Source organism: Chenopodium album, chromosome 10 (genome assembly GCF_948465745.1).
Source record: "Chenopodium album chromosome 10, dcCheAlbu1.1, whole genome shotgun sequence".
NCBI lineage: Eukaryota > Viridiplantae > Streptophyta > Magnoliopsida > Caryophyllales > Amaranthaceae > Chenopodium > Chenopodium album.
In genome coordinates this window covers 4,487,703-4,510,690 of record NC_137843.1, presented here as the reverse complement: position 1 = coordinate 4,510,690, position 22,988 = coordinate 4,487,703, and the positions used below count along the sequence as shown (strand labels likewise).

At 34.9% G+C, this 22,988-nt stretch overlaps 3 protein-coding genes across 3 annotated transcripts; 1 reads left to right on the top strand and 2 right to left on the bottom strand.

Moving 5' to 3' along the window:
* Positions 1-770: 770 nt before the first annotated feature.
* LOC145563221 (AP2-like ethylene-responsive transcription factor AIL6) lies at positions 771-6,458 on the top strand. Its single transcript, XM_081623660.1, has 9 exons — positions 771-1,265; positions 1,347-2,040; positions 2,136-2,218; positions 4,748-4,756; positions 4,885-4,973; positions 5,080-5,153; positions 5,245-5,295; positions 5,400-5,476; positions 5,568-6,458. Exons 1-9 carry the CDS (start codon positions 1,109-1,111, stop codon positions 6,053-6,055), a joined length of 1,722 nt encoding a protein of 573 aa, XP_081479786.1. The 5' UTR covers positions 771-1,108; the 3' UTR covers positions 6,056-6,458.
* An 86-nt stretch (positions 6,459-6,544) lies between these two features.
* On the bottom strand, positions 6,545-8,815 carry LOC145562977 (uncharacterized). Its single transcript, XM_081623390.1, has 4 exons — positions 8,762-8,815; positions 8,419-8,679; positions 7,773-8,322; positions 6,545-6,720 (listed from the first exon to the last, which is right to left on the bottom strand). The coding sequence occupies exons 1-4, from the start codon at positions 8,813-8,815 to the stop codon at positions 6,545-6,547; spliced, it is 1,041 nt and encodes a 346-aa protein (XP_081479516.1).
* Positions 8,816-13,196: 4,381 nt separating this feature from the next.
* LOC145562004 (receptor-like cytosolic serine/threonine-protein kinase RBK1) lies at positions 13,197-20,854 on the bottom strand. The gene is made up of 8 exons (XM_081622148.1): positions 20,437-20,854; positions 19,722-20,255; positions 14,842-15,102; positions 14,560-14,714; positions 14,347-14,426; positions 14,083-14,224; positions 13,764-13,913; positions 13,197-13,672 (listed from the first exon to the last, which is right to left on the bottom strand). Exons 1-8 carry the CDS (start codon positions 20,447-20,449, stop codon positions 13,514-13,516), a joined length of 1,494 nt encoding a protein of 497 aa, XP_081478274.1. The 5' UTR covers positions 20,450-20,854; the 3' UTR covers positions 13,197-13,513.
* Positions 20,855-22,988: the final 2,134 nt, after the last annotated feature.

Below are 22,988 nucleotides of genomic sequence, written 5' to 3'. Positions count from 1 at the left end.
CACGTGGTTTGATCGAAATTATAGAATTATTGAAGAGAAAGAGAAAGAAGAGAGGAAGAAGCAAGAGGGAAAGAAAGAGATTTCCAAATTGAAAAATGAGATTTTTTGTTTGAAATGAAAATTGGAAATCGATACTATATGCAGTACTACTATAAAAAAGAAACTCCATAAAAAAAAAAAAAAAAAAAAAAAAACCGAAAAGGTTGTTATGTCTTTTTTTAAAAGAAGATTTTAATTTCTTTTTTAAGAAATAGAATTTTTAGGAAAAAAGCCACGTAACACTCTAGATTTCTTGTAAATGTTCTTGTTTTATAATAGTATATAGATTACATGGTATGGAGTGCTTATTTTGGAATGAATTAGTAAGACTTAAGATTATCTATCTTTAAAAATGAAACGATAATTTGTATACCTTGTGCATTACTATACGAAATAAGTTCAGATAAAATAAGTTAAGAAAGTTCAAAGAGAATAAACTTAACGTAGAAAACTTGCTAAACTTAAAAAAAGTAAAATTAATTTATATTCGGTAATAAATTAAGATGAAATAAATAGACTCGCTCGGATAAGATAAAAGTAATTAACCCCGAAAATGAAGTCAGTCACATACATAGTCTCTCACTCCTGTTGGTTATGCAACGTATGTGCGTGTGTATCTGTCTCTCTGGACTGACGCCGGTTGGCACCCCAAACCGCCCCCTCACCCCCTTATAACCCTCCACATCTCCCATTCCTTTTCTCTCTTTCCTTTCTTTCTCTCTCCTCACTACACTCCATTTTCTCTCATTATCCCCTCCTTAATTCCATGCATCACTACCTTTAAACGCTGTGTTTAATTCAATTCGTTGCATGTTACATTAATTACCCTCTCCCTTCATCCTTTCCCTCTGACTCATCACTTATTCACTCCCACCCTTTCGTCATTTATTGTTCATTTCGTACCTCTTCGTTCATATCGTTTCACACATAGTCATATATATATATATTGTTAGTCTTCGGAACCCATTACTTTGACTGTAACGGTTTTGAGTTTTGAATGCGAATGTTATAAACAGCGATTTGAACATTTTATTTTTCGTGTTTAGTTTGATTTAAGTTAATCAAATCAATGGCACCAGCAGCCGCAGCAAGTAATAGCAACTGGCTATCATTTTCTCTTTCTCCTATGGAAATGTTGGCTTCTTCTCATCAAACTCATAATCCTCAGATTCCTATTAATTCCCCTTCTCCTCATCATTACTTTCTCGACCCCTTTTACACCACTGGTACGTAGTATTATTATTACTACCTCCGTTTCATACTCGTATTATTTTTACAATAATGTTTTTTTTTTTTATTTTGGACAGATTGGGGGACTCAGAAAGGAGCAGGAATGGGAATGTACACCGACTATGTGGTGGACCAACAGATAGACGATAACAACCACCACAATACGGCGTCTTACAACAACACAGTACCAAAACTGGAAGATTTCTTTGGCGGTGATCAACACCATCAAAATAACAACAACAACAACAACAACAACAACAATACGGCGTCGTACAACAGTCAAAACGACTCAACAACTCAGGACTCATCCTCTCAGTTGACTCACCTGTACGAGCCACACCACCAGCACCACCACCAACAGCAACAACAACAAAACTCGGTTGCGGACTATTTCAACAACCAGCAACACCACCAACAACAGCAACATCAGGATCTGAAAGCGATGGCTTCTTCAGGCGGGTACCAAGGTGCATTTTCTGGTAACTCGGGTTCTGAAGTTGATGACTCAGCGGCGACTCATCTTGGGGCGGAGTTTCTAGGTCATTCTATTGAGTCCACTCACACCGACTTGGTTCCGAGTTTTGGTGGTGCTGCTACTACTACTACTAATAATAATAGCAATAGCAACAATGGTGGGAATTTGTCTCTTTCTGTAGTTCCGCAAACTACAGATAAATCAATTGTTGCTGTTGCTTCTGATTCTGATAATAGTATTAAGAAGATTTCTGATACTTTTGGTCAAAGGACCTCCATTTACAGAGGTGTTACTAGGTATTTCATTTTTTTTTTCCTTCAAATTATTAAATTTAATTAATTTTCATGATTAAATTGCAAATGGTAATTTTTTTAATTATTAAAAAAAATAGGCATAGATGGACGGGAAGATATGAAGCACATCTATGGGATAACAGCTGTAGAAGAGAAGGACAAGCAAGAAAAGGGCGTCAAGGTAATTAATCTCACTTCATTTCATTAATTTTTTTTATTTTTATTTTTTTCATTTTCATCTTGCTTCAAGTAGTCAAGAACAAAGTAATTATTATTGGATTATATATTAATTTATTAACTAGTAGCTTTTGATGTCGAGTGATTAAATATATGGAGTACTTTGTACCTATTTTTCTTATAGACTGTGTCTAGGATTTGCGGAGTAATGTTAGTTTGTGTTTATTTTTCCTGAAACTTGCTCGTAGTAGTGCATTACAGTAATACTATGTTACATTAGCAAATAATTGTGCATTAATTATCTAGATGATGGGTAATAAAGAATGAATTACATCTGTTAAGTGGTCAAATAATGTGGACTAATTAGTATTTATTTCGTTTTACTGGTATATAATTGGCATTATTAAAGGTAATGCTCACGGATTAAGCACAGGTTAACTATTGTAACAGTATTCAAAGCTGACCAATGATGCATGCGAGTACTAATTAATACGGAATACGTTATTACACTTGTATTTTGAGGTGACAAATTAAGAAAATTAGATGACGGAGAGAGTAGAAATTATTATTACATATTATCCAAATTTGAATTAAATTGATTATCAAGTGATTGAACATAAAGATACATGCAATAATAACAAGAGATTAGAAATCGATTGTGGAGTACAAATTCAAAATCTAAATGAATGATTAATACTTTTTCCGTTCTTTTATTATTGCACCACTTGTCTTTTTAAGAAGTTTCACAAATATTGCACTATTTATTGTCCAGGTAAAAAATTATTTGTGTTCACATTGTAAATATCCAACATACCCTTATTTTTTAGTTTATCAATATGTTATATGGGTAATTTTGTATTTTTACCTTTCTCTCTCTTACTTTTTTCTAGTACCAAAATATTTGTATCCAACTCATATGGTGCAATAATAAAAAAAATGTAGGAAGTATATAAGTACCGTAGTAGTAGAATCTAGTGAGAAGGGATCTAAAAATGAATAAAAAACTAAAGGTTAATGCCTTTATTTAAATAACAGTAGAAAATTATGATTGATTTGATGTAAGTGGTAGCTTAGGTGTGTATATGAATATTATTGGTACAGTATTACTACTAGTACTGCTAAACAGTCTGAGTCCGAGTCCTTGCTTTCATTTCACTGTTTAACTCATCAGTCAGAAATATGCCGCCATTTTGCTACTCTCTGCTTTCATCGGGGTCTTGCTTTCTTTCATTTCTGTCTTCTCTATCTCTTGTTTTTTACAAGTATTTCTCTCTCCTCTTTTTTATTTTTGTTTTCCTTTATTTTGGGTATTTTGCTTTGGTAGTGTTTTGGTCAGGCCGAAAGTAAAAGTTGTAACCTAAAGTTGTATACGTGCCAGCTGCTACATTTTATGTACATGTTGCTTACTTGTTGTGTACCATTTTGCAATACAATGGCTCTTGTGTACTACTTGTACTACGAAAAAACCTGTTACTGGGCGAGTTACTAATAAAACCCGTAACTTGTATAGTTGTATTCCCTCTGTGTGAAACTTGCTATGGTTTGTGGTCGGATATTTAGATGTGCTAACGTTATTGAGCGTGGTGATGAGGGTACGAATTCCAGACTTATGTAAAAGGGCATTTTGGTAAAATTAATGTATTGATTATCGATTGAAATTAAAAGAACCTCCAAATTTGGTTTAAGGGCTAAATTTAGTGTACAGATTACAGTAACTGAAAATCTGAGATATGTTAGTGTGATACTGATTTTGTTGTAATCTAAAGTTTCAAAATTTTGTGAGTCGATCGCGATGGGACCGAAGAGTGGTTCTACATGTAAAGAAAAGAGAAGAAAAAAAACAGTTGTGGTGGCAAAAGTTTTTTACAAGGCCAGCCTAGCCGTGGTGCTTTTTGTCATTCACTTTCTTACACCAAAGTCTGAACACAAACTGCTAAAATTTCACCCTCCTTCCCTTCCCTCCACTTCTTTGCTTTTGCTTTATTAAATTTTTTCCCTCACTTTATTATTCTCATGCACCGTTTGGATTGAGGCAGTCCAATGTGTAGGTTTGACCAAGCCACCAAATTGTCCTGCACTAAAAAAAACACTAGCCCTCAATTTAGGCCGCAACTTTTTTGTAGTTTATACACTGTTTACTATAATTTACTTGTTAATACTTTGGTGGGGTGGTTACATAATTTGTTGCTGATTTCATTTTTTGCTGAACTTGGTCTGTGGTGTTTGAGACAGTATGACAAAGTTGGTAATACGTGCCGCGAATTTGTAGTTAGTTCCTGTTGCACTGCTTAATATAATAGAAACGGTGCAATTATTTTATGTATGGACATGTAAATGTTGTTATTTATCTGTATTATTATGAGTATGACTTCTGAGTTACTGTCCTTCGCTGCTTAAACTTTGCTATTGACTTGATATTGTCTGGATTGTATGTGTGGTTGCTACAAAAGTTTATTCATATGTTAACATTCTGTTTTCCTTTTTTTGACATGGTTCGCGGAACTTTTGATGATCGGCTTTCCATATGTTGCAGTCTATTTAGGTGAGTTATTATATTAGTGTGTTATCATTGACTACTTCATTCCAGATTATTGGATGAAGTTGTGAAAATTGGGAGAGCATGTTAATAAGATAAGCAAACTTATAGAAAATTTGTGCATTATGGTCCAGGTGGGTATGATAAAGAAGAAAAGGCAGCTAGGTCATACGACTTGGCAGCTCTTAAGTACTGGGGCCCCACTGCCACCACCAACTTCCCGGTAATTTGCAATTTGAATTTGAGCTATACTAATTATACTTAACTAAAAAGTTACTCGAACTTGTCAAAAATTCTGATTACTGATGTAATTTCTCGTGTTTATGCAGATATCTAATTATTCTACAGAATTAGAGGATATGAAACATGTGACTAAGCAAGAATTCATTGCTTCACTCAGAAGGTTGGTCTCTAACCATCTTTTGTTATTGATTTTGCTGTTGATTATACAATTAGCATTACTGATGTGGTTTTGTTTTTTAAAATTTTTGTAGGAAAAGTAGTGGTTTCTCTAGGGGTGCATCTATTTACCGGGGTGTCACAAGGTACATACACTATTCATGTACTCCGTATTTCTTTCGTATGTAATATCATGCTTATTATGTTCTCAGCTACTTAAAAAAATATACGAATGGTCTTTGATATGCAGGCATCATCAGCAAGGGAGATGGCAAGCAAGGATAGGCCGTGTTGCTGGCAACAAAGATTTGTATCTTGGAACATTTGGTATGTTACCATCCCTTTTGCGTACCATACTCTTTAATCTCCCTTGACTTATTGAAGAATCTAAATCCCAAATTGTGATAATTATTGACAGCAACTGAAGAGGAAGCAGCCGAGGCCTATGACATAGCTGCCATCAAGTTCAGGGGTGTGAATGCAGTCACCAACTTCGAGATGAATCGCTATGATGTTGAGGCTATTCTTAAAAGCAACCTTCCTATCGGTGGGGCTGCCAAGCGCTTGAAGCTTGCTACAGAGGCAGCTGATCAGAAACCAACACTCAGCCTAGACCAACAATCACATTCAAGCAATGGGAGTAGCGGTGGTACAAGCAGCACCATTAACTTTGCTGCTATCCAATCTGTTCCTCCTATTTCATGTGCTGTGCCATATGATGCCGCAACAGCCATCTTCCACCAGAACCTGTTCCATCACCTGAATTCCAATGGTGGATCCCACCAGGCAGTTGCTTCTCCTGAGGCTTATGGTTCGGGTATGGGGATGTCTTCAGTAGCTCCAATGATGTCGCTGATGCCACAGACGCCTGCAGAGTTTTACATATGGCCTCATCAATCATATTAACAAGGTGAATAGGTGATCTACTAATGGGGGTTGAGAGTTTAGAAGGTTTTAGGTATTAGTTCAGCTTAAATTAGTGCTATTGATCAAAGAAAAAGCTAATTTTGAATCCCAGAGATGTCTCTCTTATTATTAACAGGTTTTTCCCTATCGTTCGTTCTCAGCTGACCCAACATTGTCTTTTGATCTTAGAATCTGACCCATTTAGCCTCGTAGTGTAGTGACTAGTGATTAACCTTTGACAAGGCTGATGTTATAGAACTCTGGGGTTTCATTTTGAAAGTTGGTAGAAATTAGAGGCAAATACTGGAAATTTTGTGTATGTATAGTTAGCTTTATTTTCAATAGCTGCATCGCGAGATTGATGAAAATAGGTCTTGCAGAAATGTCGTCTAGAAAAAGAAAAAAGGAAGGAAAAAGGAAAGGTTTTTTTTTTTTTTTTTTTTTTTTTTTTTCGAGTTATTCTTATGGCACTACATATATTTTTCACCATTAATATCTTCGTTTGCATACCTCAGGGCTCATGCAAACTGTATATACACCATTAGTGTCTTCACTTGCACATCTCAAAGGCTCATACACAAGTAACACGACTTTATATTGCACCATTACTATCTGCTTGCACATCTCAAAGGCTTTTACATGACTATATTTATCACCATTACTGTCTGCTTGCACATTTATGATTATCAGATTCATACCATTAACAGAAGTCACTTGAAATTTTAATCAATGATCATCTTTCCTATATACGATTATTGGATTTCTTCTCTTATTTCCAACAGCAACATTGATAACACTTTACACATAATACATACATTGATAGCACATACATAATTTGCACGTCTTTAAAGTATTTTAAGCAAATCAAGGCCTATTTTTACTTGACTGTATTAAAATTATTTGAACTTTTAACCAATCCTAAATCAAAGAGGGGATACAATTTTGCAAATAACGTTGATTTCAAAATCAGCGCACATAGGAAATATCAACATCGCAAATATCAAAAGCTTAACTGCTTGTTTGACATCGTTTTTGGTTTTTAGTTTGGAAAATTTACACTTTGGTGTCCCAACGTTTAAGTAAATTCCACTTTGATGACCCATGGTTTCAATATTCTCGCTAATAGTTAATGCTGTTAAATTCTCCGTTAATTATTATTATTATTTTTTTTGAAAAATATCATTATTTTTTTATTAAACTAAAGCAGTAAAGCCACATATTAGCATAAAAACATAATTATATATGTACATGAACCAATAGTAGTGGAACTTCTTTCTCCTCATGAAACTAAGAGGCCATGAAACTAAGATTACAGCTAATAAAACAAAAATATATCTTTAGTTCATGCATAAAATAATTAAAAACAATTAAAAAGTCAATGTACTGCACTTTCAAGTTCCAACATCATTTTTTGTAACCCAAAAAATTTCACGACTACATGCCCAAAAAGTAATATTAATAAAAAAAATTAAAAATAAATAAATAAATAAATAAAAACTAGAATACTACTGTTCAGTGAGGAACTTGGCGTATTGCGATGATACAACTGTTGTAAGATCTTGATGTGTTCAAGTTCTTGTCTGATTCCCACTGTTGTTTAGCTTGCTCGACTTTTGTTTTTTAGTTTCTCCTCCTTGACAACCTCTTTTATTGTGTCCAAGACACTTGTAAATGCTACATCGAACAACTGTGGACCTTTTCATATTAGGAGTCTCACCTTTTTCTTTGTGCCTCTGAGTTTTAGGTCTCCCAGCTCTCCTAGTCAACTCGGAATGAGTAAGTCGTGGTTGATCATCTTCTGGCCACATGTTTAGGTTTGGAATTGGGTGTATGAAACCTTTGTAAGTCCTTAAATAGGCTTCCTTAGAGTAACAAGGATGCACAAAATCAGTAATCTCCTTCCTTAGATACCTAATAGCAAATGCAGCATGTTTGCAAGGGATTCCCACATTTTGCCATGCCTGACACATACAAGTCCACTTATTCAAATCCGCACAAAAGTAAACATGCATATCTTTGACTTCAAATACTCCATAGCCGGAAACAGTTGGTTTACAAAAATACCCATCACCCCATGCCCAATCTACCATCTTCTTTACTCTAGGGCACAGTTGGCCATCCCATTTCAGCGCAAACCTTCTCTTTTTTTCCAATTTCTTCATACATCGTCTTCTAAGTCCCTCAAGCATTGTCAAAATAGGTTGGCTTCTCAATTCTCTAATGTTTCCATCAAGAGACTCGACAAAATTGTTAGTCACTTCTGGAACCTATATTTAATAAGAATGAGTTATGTTCATGGAATTTGGATGAAGTAGAAATTAAAACAAATAAAAAAAAATACTTGAGTTTAATAAATTTGATACCTTGAGTTCTTGATCAAACATATGTCTAGCCCATAATTCCAAAGGTACGTCATTTAAATAATTATAAGTATCTGTATTATTCTTTTTGATTTGTGTCATTGCCTTAAGGAACACATATGGAGAGTGTGCTTTTGTGGCTACCCAAAAGTAATTCTTCACTAAATCTCCAGGCCATTGCCGCTTAAAATTGGCGTACAAATGCCTTGCACAAACCCTCCTTGATACTTCAGGCAATTGTTCATCCAACACAATGTCTAACCCCTAACATCATATGTAAGTGACGCAAAAACATTAAGAAATAAATTAAAGAAAAAGTATTGATAAAAATATTATAGGTCATTACCTTTTGTCTGTCACTCATGATCACCCATGTCTTTCTAGTTTCCTTATTCGCCATTCTTTTTAAATGGTAAAAAAAGAAGGATCAATTCTCTTTAGTTTCTTTATCCACCACCGCATATGCAATGGGAAGAATCCCATTGTCACCATCTAAAAATACAGCAACCAGTAAGGTGCCCCCATATCTACCCCGCAAGTGTGTACCATCTACACCTATGAAGGGTCTATAACCACTAAGAAACCCATTATAAAGAGCGTTAAAACTAATGAAAATTTTCTTGAATATAGGATTTGTAGAAGGCACTTCAGGCATTCCCCATGTAATCCCACAAATTGAACGACACTCTCTATCAAGGATCATTTGTATGTAAGTGGGTAACCTAGCATAAGACTCCTGATGAGACCCATCCATCATATCCTTTAATATGCTCCTTGCTCTATATAATTGACTTTTCTTACATCTAATCCCATGTCTTTGTATAATCAATTCTTTCATTCCCTTGATCGTGATTTCAGGGTTGTCCCTAAAATCATCCTTTAGAGATTCAGCAATCCAAGGAGCTTTTATTGTAGGGTTCTTATCAAGCCTCACACAAGTGTGCTCAGATCGAAAGGTCTTGATTTGGAATGTAATACCATCAGCCAATAAACTTGCATATACTGTCCATGGACATGAACTAGCAATCTTGTTTCCTATTCTATTATCCTCAAGGTCATAATCGAAAACAATTTTCTTACAAGTGTCCCAAAATTTGACCTTAGTGCTTCTTTTTTTGTGAAGACAAAATCCCTCTTGTATTGCATAAGACTGAAGTACACTTAGAAACTTAGCCTTATTCTCAAACATTTGGCCCACTTCAAGTTTTATGGTATTGTCATCTTTCAAAGGAAACCACTTTCCATTCTTCATAAACTTAGGAATATTATCTGTTTCTCCTTCACTATCACTTACATAAGACTTCTCATCATCCCAACCATCATCACTTGTATCATCTAAATGTATATCTTCTTCATTTCCCTCATACTTGCTAGATTGGGGCTCATCCTCACACTCTGAATCCCACTCATCCCCGGTACTAACTGATGAATCTCCGCCCAAATCAACCACATCGCTATGAGATTGTACAATTATACATCCATCATCCTTAAACAACCTTTTGCCTCTCTTTTGTTTACTTAAAATATGGTGTTTATTAGGTGTATGGGTTGGTACAGGTTTTTTGATATCAATACAATGTCTTTTTTTAGGGGCTATCAGAGTTGGAGCTTCTAAGACGATGGGAACATGATCTTCAACTTCTAATGACATAGGATCACTTTGAACCCCACTACTATCAACCTCAGTATCTTTAGCTAACCATGTAAGCTCTTGTTCAGTAGGCCATAATAGCTCTATAGGAATCTCAAGAACTTCTGCCTCATGCATATAATCATTTTTAGGCCACTGCACCTCCTCAACAATCCTGTTTTTTCTTCCATTCCTCATAAGCCCGTCTTGCTCCTTCAAAATATAATGAAGATAATTCACTCTCCTCTATAATTAGATCAATTTCTTCTTTATTTTAACACAAGCTAAACACCATCATTAAATTTTTATCACAATCTATTGTCAAATAAAAGTCAGTCCCTTGTTTAAAAATAACTTTTGGAGGCTTAGGATCATGCCCAATTTGGCTAGCTGCTTGTATCCAAACATCAATAAGCAAATCCACAACTGAATATTTATCGGGATCCACTCCTTGTATGATAAAAGATTTCTCGTAATAACAACACAAAAGTTTATGCTGTTGCAATGTACAAAGCAGAGTATTAAATAAACAAATTATGATTCTAGACAATATACAATCATATCCAATAATCAAGCATGTTATCATGTATAAACAAATTAAACATCAACTGATGACATTGATATTAATGCCATAGATTACATTTTACTTTAATTTTGCCAATAATATCGATCACTTCAAAACTATCAAATTTGTTTACTGTACACATATAAATATAATTTTAAACTCACAAATTGAAGTTCCCAAACAAATTCATGATATCAACATACAGTTGCATAATTGATAAATTATGACAAATTCCACTAAGAGATACCAACCTTAAATCTTCTTTATTTAATAATTTAACAAAAATTACCTTCATTTGCACCGCAATTGCCAAATTGCTTGTTTGCTTGGATTGAGTTTTACGATTGCGGCATTATCATCACCAATGAATGAGACAAATTTTATTTGATTAGAAGAGATACTTAGTTTGTGATGAATTATGGAAATGGGTAGAAGTGTAGAACCATAGAGGCGTAGAAGTTAGAGGGAAATTTTGAGAAGGATGAGGTAAATGGGTTTTGGGGGAAAATTTAAAGACCCTAATATAATTAATTAATTAATTAATTATACAGCTTTAAGTTTTTTATCTTGTTTTTTTTCTTTTTTTTTTTGTTAACGGAGAATTTAACACCGTTAACTATTAGGCACTAATATTGAACAATTATCTAATGACAGATCACTAAAGTGGGAATATTGAAATCACGGGTCACTAAAGTGGAATCTACTTAAATGCTGGGACACCAAAGTGTAAATTTTCTTTTAGTTTTCTGTTTTTTTTTTTTTAAAACGAAAAACCAAAAATAGAAAACAAGAAAAAGGTAGTTTTACTTTTTAGTTGTCAGTTTTTTAATTTATCATGATTTTAATGAATGACTAATTTTTAATTCATTATATGACATATATTATGTGATTTTGAAAAACAAAATACCAAAAAACATAAATGGTTATAAGACAAAATGAGTTGAAATGTTAAATAACTAAGGATCTGGTCACATTGATTGAAATGAGCTGAACTGTACTGAACTAAACTGAACTTAACTTAACTTACCTTAACTTAACTTACCTTAACTTAACTTATTAGAGATGAACTAAACTGAAATGAATATTTTATGAGAGAAGAAAATTAGGAGCTGAACTGAACTTATTAAAGCTGAAGTGAACTGAAGTGAAAATAATCCGATGAGTACAGAACCTAACATACAAAATACATAATTCTTAGAAAATATATCAAAATAAATTACAACAAGATCAACGTAACGTTAATAATAACTGGATCATGTTGATGAATTCAGTCGGCCCAAACCTTGACGGGCCTGAGTGGACTCGGGCTCAATCTTTAGGGCCTCACGAAAGGCCTCACAAGCCTCATCTTTCATCCCTTTAATCTCATAACACTGGCCCAACAAACAAAACCCCTTTGGATTATCCCGAGTCAAACTCACCGCTTCAACAAGATCCGATAAGGCCGAGTCAACTCTTCTCCGCCGATTCACCGCCAATTGTAACTCGGCCCTTTTCACAAGAGCATCTCCTTTTTCTCTCCCTAACAGCGACTTCACCGCCGGCGGAGAGAGCGCGGCGTCGAGTGATCGGAGCGCCGACGTACGGCGACCGAGAACGTCCAGCGCTAAGGCTCGGAGAATCAGCGCGGCGGCGTCGCCCGGGAGGAGAGAGATTGCGCGGTCAGCTTCTGCGATGGCGTCTTTGGCTAAGGATTCGGCTGTGGCGCGGTTGCGCGCTGACCTAGCGCGGCTGAGGAGTTGAGCGCCGTTGAGGAAGTGGCGGCTTGATTGGGAGGCGGCGCGGTTGTTGGATCGAAGCTTCGAGAAGGCTTTTTTTGGAAGTTTGTAGATGACGAAGAAGATTGCTAGGGTTAGAGCTAGAAAAGCTACCTGAATCGCTGTTTCCGATGATATGATTTGCATCATTGGCTTTCGGGAAAAATCAATTTGGTTGCGCCTGATTCGTGGAGTGTTCAGGTATGCTATTGTTTAATTGTTCACTTTTTGTGGTGCATCGTTGTGATTTGTAATTTTTTACATGCTGGATTTCATGGCTTTCTTAGTTTACATCGAGTGTAAATTGCTACAAGCCTACAAGTAAATTCACAAATGGTAAAAGTTTGTTGTTTAATAAATCGCAACGTATTCTGTTCAAGAAGTAATGTTAATTTAATGTCGTCTTTTAATACGCAGTAAAAGGAGAAATAAATCGATAACTTTTTACTTTAGAGATACTGATGCTATTAGGGATCATTCGATTATTATAACAAGTCTCTTGCTAGCCCATTCAAGTTGATTAAACTAGTGTGAGATTAAAAAGTTGAGCATTTATACTTGATAGGAAGTTATTGTTGTTGGGAATTGGGATTTAGATAATATTTACCTGAGGATCTCATACGTGCCTTGGTCAAAAGAATTTGATTTTCACTAAAGTTCCCTAGAGTTGAGATCAAATTTGGAACCATTGAGCTATTTAGACCTTCTGCCATTAGAATTGCTAACTTCGGTAAACTTGTTGAATTTCTTATTAAGGTTTTAACCAATCTTCGTTGGTTCCTATAATTTGCAAGTTAAGTCATGTTTTTTTCTGCACATAGAAAGGAGAAGTCTTAAAGAACGAAAACTCGAAAACCTATTGAACTGTACAGAGCATTTGATTCCCAAGCTAACCCAATACAATATTTGCTTTTCCTCCAGTGAGGAAGCAAGACCTTGAACTTTTCTACTTGATGATAACATTAAACTGATTATCTCTACGCTTCACAGTTGTTGATATTACTTATCTTTACACTCAACATCCTAGGAAGGAAAGCTACATAGCCTAGATGCCAAGCAAATTGTTTGCAGCATCAATGTCATCCCATACAAATAGAAAAAATCGAGGGATAACCAACGACAAAAGGTGGCAGCTTGAGGGACATATCACTCCATGACTAGTTCCTTATGGCGATTAAGATCCTGGAGGTAGTTAGAGCTTGTGTAATCTTCCAAGTCACAGGCGTCCAACATGATTGATCTTTGGGAATTCGACTTCTCCTTTATTTGTTCTGCTCCACCCTCTCCCTGAAGTAGCTCTACAACCTTGATCACAATTTAAAATTAAAGGTAGTTAGTTTTACAATGGATAGAGTAATACACTAAAGGAGGATAAGTCTTGGAGAAAAGGCATTACTTCATTCATGAAAGGGCGTTTGTTTGGTGTATGATGAATGCACATGGAAGCTATTGCCATCATGCGTTTCATTTCCTCGGTATCATAATTGTCCCCCAAATTTGGGTCTGCTATTTCCTTCATGTTGCTTGAGTCAAGGAAAGGTTTTGCCTGATGGGAAAACAGAAGTTTCAGAACCTTCAGAAAACGCTTTTGGTTTCAGGTTCAACTCTAAGAGTGTTTAAGACATTGTTGTTGAGTCAGGTAGTAAAAATCTCTGTTCCTAACTTCCTTCATTCCTTTCTAAAAGATTAAGCATATCAACAATCTGAATACATACCCACATCACAAGGCTTTGTCGATTGGAACCAACAGCAACAGCATGTCGTCCTGTTATGATTTCCAGTAATACCACGCCATATGCAAATACATCTGTTTTCTCATCAGCAATCCCATGCATGAAATACTCTGGAGCCAGATAGCTGGGAAAAATAAAGAAAGAAAGAATATAGAGAAATTAGATTAGCCTAGATCTAGTGAACTAAAAGGCGAATACACTTGCTTAAATTACATTATTTAAACTAGAGGGAGTCTATTTGCTTACCCAAATGTGCCCTCAATAGGATACACCACATGGTGAAGCCATTTTTCAGGAAGCCATTTTGCTAGCCCAAAATCAGATATCTGTGCCCAATTTTCAGCCAAAAGAAAGAATAGAAAACAAAAAACATGTTCAATTTGTTAGGTGAAACATGAAGAAGATGAAAAGCTTTTAATCACACTTGAATATAGTTGTTTGTTGAAGATAGATGGTCACCAATGGCTCATAGTCTTCAGCTAGTAGTATATTCGAGGCTTTGATGTCTCGGTGAATTATCCGCCTCTGGCAAGTGTGATGAAGGTAACTCAATCCTTCTGCTACTCCTAGAGCTACCTTGAGCCTTGTTGTCCAATCCAAACCTCCTAATGATCCTGCATTTTTTGGGGTTTTCCTCTAGTTACTTTCATTTCTCACTAAGTTAATAAAGTAATGTCTGTAAAACTGTTTGACAGATCTTGCTTCATATGTGAGGATGAAAAAGATGAACACAAAAGGCACCTTGAAGATAAGACTCAATGCTGCCGTTTGGAGCAAATTTGAGGACCAAGTATAGACCGCCTTCAACACTAAATCCAACAAGACTAGCAGTATTAGGATGGTCTACATGGGCAATTATTCCAAGCTCTGATAAGAAATCTGCAGTTCTCTCTTCATCTTCTGTTTCTCCCTTCTTCGTAAGCCTCTTCACAGCTACAATTGTACCATCAGGTAAACATCCCTTGTACACTTCTGCATGCCCCCCTTTCCCTAGCAACCTCCCTGCCAAGGTTTTAGAAAAATATAATTCTTCAGTAATTATGTTTATGAATTATGATACATCTATTTCATCAATGTCTATATTCATTTTTTTGAAATAAATTGATATAGTAGACTAAGTAGAGTAGGATATAATCGTCGAACTCTGTATTCAGTTTCTGTTTACAATTTTTTTTTTCAGAAAGGTTTTCCATCCTCACTTCTCAACTCTCATACTATGTTAAATGGAATTCCTAATTCATATTTGAAATTGTTGTTAAAAAATCCGATATAATGTGTTCACATTCCAAATCTGTCCATTTTAGCCATAATGTTCCTAACGTGATGATGGAACCTCAGTACAGTAGGTATGAACCAAGATAGACCCTAGAAGAGCCAGCACAGATCCAGTTAAGGACATGTATATGGTGTTACAACTGTTGTAGCACCATTTACATGTCCCTCCATTCTTAATTATATTGTTAGGAGCGAGTGGGGAGGAGCCGAGGAGGAAAGGAAGGGGAGGGTTTTAGAGTGGCCGGACCGATAAGGATTGGTCCGACTATTTGCCATTGAGCGCAGCTTAGTACTGCCTTATACACCCATTTTTTGTTGTGCTCATCCCTTCACCAAAGTTGTATTATGTTTCAGGTAAGCCTATTTTTCTGTAGACAAGCATATACTCCGTACTATTTTATTCTTTAATTATTAATAATGGGCCCTCCATCTTAACAACGTTAAACCTGCTGGTATAATAAGACATAATCTACCCATATTTATCTAACTCAAACTACATACAAACCAAAGGTTTTTCATTGCTTGATCCAAGAAACGAAAATGACTTGATAATTAAATGAAATGAAAGGACTAAGTTTATTTATTTTTTTTGAAAAAATCAAATAAAAAAATCATCTAGTGGCTGACGAAAAATGAGTAAATGACCCTAGTTATCAGCAAAAATGTCACGAGTTTCTCATTAAACAAAGTTTCGTGTGTCGCTTAGCTTTTATCAATGTAACAAGTCGAGTAACATAGAGGCATAGAGCTACCCATATGCAAGCTTGAAAATAACTTAATATTAGGACCTGTTCTCATTGACTGAAATGAGTTGAACTGAAGTGAACTTAACTGAACTTATTAGAGCTGAGCTGAAATGAACTGAACTAAAATGAATATTTTATGAGAGAAGAAAATTAGGAGCTGAACTGAACTGAAAATAATCTGATGAGAACGGGGCTTTAATCATTACATGGTCCAAACGGCGAAAATGACCTGATAACTATAACGATATGACCCAACCTATGTTTGTCCTTATCTGCACAAACCAAACCCTCCAATGATCAAGTCTATCTTTATTTGTATAGTTTGTGGTTGTAACAGTGTAACTTATGTAAGGGCCACGTTAAACATGAGCTTGAGATGTGTCATTTTTTACCTTTAACAAATAGCAATTGCTGGCTTGCTGCAACCTAATCCTTGAACAAGGTAGCAAAAGTAGACCACTGTGGGTCAACTAAAATAGATAGGTTTTTTTTTTTTTGATTCATATGAGCCACAACACCGGGTACAACGGGGGGCGGGGGAAATTCCAGCATATGCTGGGGGCAAGGATTTGCGAGATGGGAGTGCTACCATCAAGTCAACTCCACATCCTTACTAAAATAGATAGGTAGTTGACCTTTTGTTATAACTCTTTAATTAGTCTTAATGTTTGGAATGAGAATGAGGTCCATAAATAGCAGTTAATAAAAAATTAAAGGGTACTTGACATGGCACATGAATAATCAATAATGGGCCTATTTGCATACAATCATACTGTTTTAAATTTCCCTACAAAACCAGTCAAATAGATAGGTCTTGTTTGGTAGACTATGATTTTATTTTTATTGATTGTTTGGTAAAGAGTGATTTAATGAACAAATTGTGCTCAACCCTCTAAGGGGGTGTTTGGTTCGCAAACTGGTATGGGGTTGGAATTAGGAATGAAACTATAGTAGTATGAGTTTGGAACTTAATTCTTAATACCATATGTTTGGTATTCTTATGGAATGCAATTTTTTTTCTTTTATTTGATACCTAAAAATATGGGAATGAGCCAAACCCACCTCCCCCCAAGGTTTCTAAACCCCATACCTTGAGGTTTTGAGGTATGGGTTTGAAACTTTTAAAATCATAAAATAAACATAAAGTATGGGTTTAAACCATTCTAAACCCATACCTTATACCTTAGTTATGTGAACCAAACGCCCCCTAATATATATAAAGGGAGCTCTATCGGATATAAACATGTCATGTAACTAGCTACTACAATCGACCTGTTAAAACATAAAACCAGCTACTTGAATCAGTTAACGTGACTAACTTATAGCAACCAACTAACCCCTAATACCTAATTAATTACCAAACAGAGTCGTAATGAGAAAATCGCACACACGTATTGCAATCAGTACACCATTTTTCTTTCTGGTTCATGAGCATTGTCAACCCATTAACCGTTACTTTGTCCTTCTGCGGTTTAATACAGTGTGGTACAGGGTACTAATTACCAAAAAAAGAGAGAAGAAACAAAAAGGCATCAGTGCTATTAAATTTTAGGCAGTAGTTAGGCTTAATTAGAACCTAACTCCTTCTTTAAACAACCATGCTGCAACCTCCATTAATACTAATTTTCCTTCTTTGACAAGCGTGGGATCAGAAGCAACCCTGACATAAAGACAAATACTGTGCTAGATCATGCTTATACTACTATCTTCATTGCAAAATAATAAACCATAATTTATTCTGTTTTATTGTTAGGTCAAAGATCATTAATTGTATTCATGTACACTGTACAGTACTACCATATGTTAAATTAATATGCATTCAAGTACCTAAAGTTTAAGTTTGTATAAAATTTACTCTACCTAAAGTTGTCGTACAGTTCTTATTTCTCCCATAAACACATATCTTGCTGTCCTGCCCAAGTGTAACTAACGTTTTCCGGCTCTTCTTTTTTGACTTGTGGTGGTTGTTATTGGGTGGAGGTTGGATTAGTTATAACTCTTAATACTTTCTCTGTGTGAATAAATGTTATATCGATAAAAGAAAAAACTTAAGTTATAAGATCGAGTTAGATAAAATGATACGGTGTATCTTATAGAATTATATCGATCTTATATTATTGATTTTACTTTGTTATACTATTAAGATTTGATCACAAATTAAATGTTGATATGTTTGTTATGAAATAAAGATTATACATAATGGTTCATTGAGACTTATGGATTCTAGATACTTTAGAATTTCAACATTAAGTGTTATTTCATAAGAATATTCTCTCCATCCCCAAGTGGAGGTGGTAATGAGCATTGATAAGCATTAATATCTAATATGCTCTTAATTACTCCATTAAGTATGAGTACGTGTACGAGTGTCATATTATTATGCCACCATGTGTATGCCTAGGTCGGCCAAAATATCCATTAGAAGCGGTCCAATTTGCCGACAGGATCGTACTTACGTACAAGGCATTGCCAACCTAGCTACTAGGGTTGCCTTAATTTCCCTACACAAGGCCAATCATCACTCGCCACTCAGCCACTCGCCGCTCGCGCACAACCACGTATAAGCCTTATATACGAGTTATCTATAGAAACCCATAATTACACACCATAAGGTATGTAAGAGCATTCGATCCAAGGTACTAGACTCGCTAAAATCAATTTCCATCTTTTGTACTTAATTTGAAATTTCTACTAATAAGACCTTTCAGTCCTTTTCCCTACGCCACTGTCAATGAAGCCGGCCTAAAATTGACAATTTTTCAGGCGACTTTTATTTTTTTGGTCCCGTAGTCTGCTGGTCAAAGTAAATTACGCACTTAATTTTAATTTATTTCAACCTAAATCACTAATTAGGCGCATAAACACACCGCAAGTCACAACTTCCCCTCTATATGGACGGAAACCAGAACCACTAATTAGCCGTACATCATTACGTAAACATACTCAGTTTACTAACTTCTATGAATTCGGCAAATACTATATTCTTCTAATTTCATACTTCCGTCTCAGATTACTTGGGATGTTGGACTTTTTTCACTATTTATGTATTAGGTTTGACTATAACTTTAAACTAACATAATAAAATCATTTTTTATCGTAAAAAATATGTTGTTAGATAGGTATTAATATAAAATTTTATAATACTTTTCATTAAAAACTGTATCAACATGTGTGTAAAGATGGAGTAACAAGCTATTCATGGTGTAAGTGTATAACCGATTGTATCATGTTCTAATCAAAATTGTTTTTTTATTCTTTATTTATTTAGAGTTTTCCCAAACAAGCACGAGAATAGTCTTAATTGTATACAATAGAAATTGTCTGGCAACATGCTCTACATAGCAATCCTCATCCTCACAAAATTAATTAATAAGTAACCTTAATCAAATAATTATACATGTTAAAAAATTATGATAAGTTATTCTTATTTTTCTCTTTTTTTTTTTTTTTTTTTTTTTTCAAATTTAATCCACCAACATGAGATTCTTGTTAACAAACTCATAGTGATAATTTGAGCTAAGAAAAACAGAACACCGAAACTTTGCTTAATCAAGAAAATGTAAACATTGCTAAAGGTAGAGTTTTGTTTGAGTTTCATACCAGGACTAAAATGGTCTGTAGCAACAGCAAGCTCTGAATACTTAAACTTCCTCCAAGAAGGCTTAGCTGCCGATAGAAGACCGCAATCGAAACTATCCTCGGCGCTGCGAATCCTAGCCAATTTCTTGCGCAGGCTCTTCGCAGAGAGATCATAGTTACTAAGCAAATTTATAGTAGTAGTGGACAATCTTCTAACCCCTGATTTCCTCTTCATTATGTCAAAAAATCCCTTAAATTGAATCCCATAAGTCAATGGATTGAATAATGTTGCTCCTCCTCCTTTGCCTCCTCCTCCGCCTCTGCTTTCGCTTTCGCCTTCGTCTGCCTTCTGAGGGGAAGAAGGTTTTTCTGAGGGACTGCAACTGCTGCTGCTGCTGCTGCTGCTTTTTGGGCTGTTGGAAACAGAGGAACCATCTGAAATTGGAATATCCAGCACTCCTCTTGGAGATGCTTCGCTTGTTTTGATTCCCAGATTTTTAAATGCATCTTCTATTTCTGTTTCTGGGTTTTGTTGGGTTTTATAAATTTCATCCGCTGTAATTCACAACATAAAAAAATATAAAAAAAAAAAAAAATATCAGAAAACAGAGCACCCCTGTTTTTCATGACAAAATTTGATTATGCAATACACGTATAAACATGCTAGATTTTGATTATACGATTGATAAAATTGAAAATGGCTAATCTTATACACAAAAGATGGGAACTTTCTTACCTGAGACGGTCATTATGGGGAAGATTTACGGGTTCCGGTATTGAAATTCTAAGAGCTCTCTAATCTGCAATGGTTATAACAGAATGCAAAGAGAGCACTTAGAAATGGAGGCTTCCTTAAATTACATTCATAGAATTTTCTGGGTTTATTTGGGAGGCATAGGAAGAGGAAGATTGAAGAAGAAGAAGAAAAGAGGAGGAATAAGAGAGAGGGAAAGAAGGAAGGGAAAATGATGCAAGAGAAAAGGGTATATCTTGTAAGGGTGGTTATTCTTGGGAATAACAGGGGAAGGGAGGGAAAGTAGTTTAGCTTATGATGATTTGGAATAAGTTTTGCTATATATACACTATTTTTTATATTTTTGTTTTTCCATGTTATGGGTTAGGAATTACTAATTTTTCCTCTTTTAAGGTTCACTTAATAAGGTTTGGTACTTCTTTTTATTTCATGTGTTTGGTATATTATTATATTTTCTTGTATAATATGTTTGCTTATTGATACAACATGACACCCAATCTGCTTTCTTATTAATTTTTCTTATATAAATCTCATTTATACTAGTCCATCTTATCTTACTCCTCATAAATAGTAAAGAATGCATTTTGCATCCTATGTTATCTTTCTATACACCTTCATTGGATTTTAGTTTTACCCTTATCATAACGATCATTTAGGAACGAATGTGATTTTTTATTTTTATTTATTTATTTTTTATTTTTTTTTTTGGGTGTAGAAATAGCCACAGATGACAATGATGTAATTGAGATTCGATTTCTAATCTTAAAAACCACCTCAAATACACAATAAGCTAAAAGACATTTATACCCACTTATGGTGAAATATACTAATACTTACAATTCTTATGTAGTCATCAAAAATCTTCCCAACATATTCAATCTATATAATCACTAAGATATATGTAGTACATAAAATTATTGAGATACACATAAATGATTACAAAGAATGATATCAAAAATTATTTGGCGTAATAATATACGATATCATATATAATCAAGATACCGAAACATAGTGTATCTCTTGATATCTCTAATACTAATGTCAGTCTTTATCTATGTAACTTGAACTCTTCATTTTACCTCAAGTATCTGTGTCGGACTCTTGACAGTCAGATATGGATATGACACTTGGACATTTCATTTTAGTTTAAAATCATATATTTTTTTTACAAAATAGTCGAGTTGGATACTTAAACACGTACTTATGTCAGAAATGGATACTTGACTCCAAGTAACCCTCGTGAATAAAATATGGAGTGTTGTTTGTAATATACCTAGCATGGCATGCTAATGAGATCGATGGATATTGCGCCTTTATATGCTCGTAAATTTAGCCGCAACCAACGCTGCGCAAAAGCTAAAGACGGCAATTAACGAACCAACTAACTGATGTACACACTATTAAAGCCATTGTAAAGGACAATTCTAGGGAAATTGTGGAGACCCCTTTTTTGGATTGGAGCCTGCTTAACTTTGGACTCATCTTTTGATATTTTTCATGCCACAAAAAAAAAAAAAAAAAAAAAACGATTTATTATAGAATCTAATAAAACAGAAAATATAAGAGGTAAGTGTATTCGAGGTGTTCCAAACGGATGGTCGTGAGACAAATAAATTATGTCTCACAAGGGTAATATAGGCATTTCAGACGTCATTTTAGAAATGTCTTATTGAGCTCTTAAATCATACCACTGGAACTTCAGTGGTACAAAATACACTCCCAGTGGTATAAAATATAATCTTAGTGGTACTCAAAAAGATTCAACTAGAGTTTCAGTTGAACAAAATATAGACTCAGTGGTAGTGGTCCTGTCAAATTTTTGTCCGTTTTGCACGTGAAGTGGAGCCCACACTACCTTTTCACTCTTCCTATCTCTCTCCACATTTCTCTCTCTTCATTGTACCTTTTTAATTTTTTAATAGTTGTGAGACATTTTGTTTTGTCTCACAACACTCCCTTTTTACTTCCTCAGTGTATTCCATTAGACTTGTCTACGTGTCCTTTTATACGTGTTTAATTGTTCAAGAACCTTTTAATCTTTTACGGAGTGCTATTGTACGGAGTAGTAATTCATTCGGGAACCAGAGTTTCCTAAACTTCAATTAATTTTGATTGGGTTTAAGTGTCTAAGCGCCTGTTTATATTTATTGAGCTGAATTGAATTGTACTGATTAGAATTGAACTGAACTGAATATTTTACTCCCTTCGTTTTTAAATATTTGCTCCACTTTTCATTTTTGGCCGTTTTTAAATACTTGCTCCATTTCCTTAATTGGAAAACTTTTATAATATTAAATTCATTTCTCTCACCTAGTGGGTTCAACATAAATCATATTTTATTAATTTCATATTCTCTCTCCTTCAATTCTCCCTACTACTTATGCTTTTTACAATTTTTTATTCTTTTACTTATCTTACTACCTCCATATTTTATTACTTTTTTCAATTTCTCCTAAAACTCCGCGCATGGAGAAGTGGAGCAAGTACTCCGTATTTAAAAATGGAGGGAGTATGAGAGAAGAAAATTAGAAACT

Coding starts and splice junctions, on each gene's coding strand:
- LOC145563221 (XM_081623660.1), top strand. CDS start 1,109: ATGGCACCAGCAGCCGCAGCAAGTAATAGCAACTGGCTATCATTTTCT. Junction 1,266..1,346: donor CGACCCCTTTTACACCACTG/GTACGTAGTATT, acceptor TATTTTGGACAG/ATTGGGGGACTCAGAAAGGA. Junction 5,477..5,567: donor TTTGTATCTTGGAACATTTG/GTATGTTACCAT, acceptor AATTATTGACAG/CAACTGAAGAGGAAGCAGCC.
- LOC145562004 (XM_081622148.1), bottom strand. Junction 14,225..14,346: donor CCTATTGAGGGCACATTTGG/GTAAGCAAATAG, acceptor TATTTTTCCCAG/CTATCTGGCTCCAGAGTATT. Junction 13,673..13,763: donor AACGCCCTTTCATGAATGAA/GTAATGCCTTTT, acceptor ATTGTGATCAAG/GTTGTAGAGCTACTTCAGGG.
- LOC145562977 (XM_081623390.1), bottom strand. CDS start 8,815: ATGGCGAATAAGGAAACTAGAAAGACATGGGTGATCATGAGTGACAGA. Junction 8,680..8,761: donor TCATGAGTGACAGACAAAAG/GTAATGACCTAT, acceptor ATATGATGTTAG/GGGTTAGACATTGTGTTGGA. Junction 6,721..7,772: donor TCAGAGGCACAAAGAAAAAG/GTGAGACTCCTA, acceptor ATGTGCAAGCAG/ACAGTAATGGTGATAAATAT.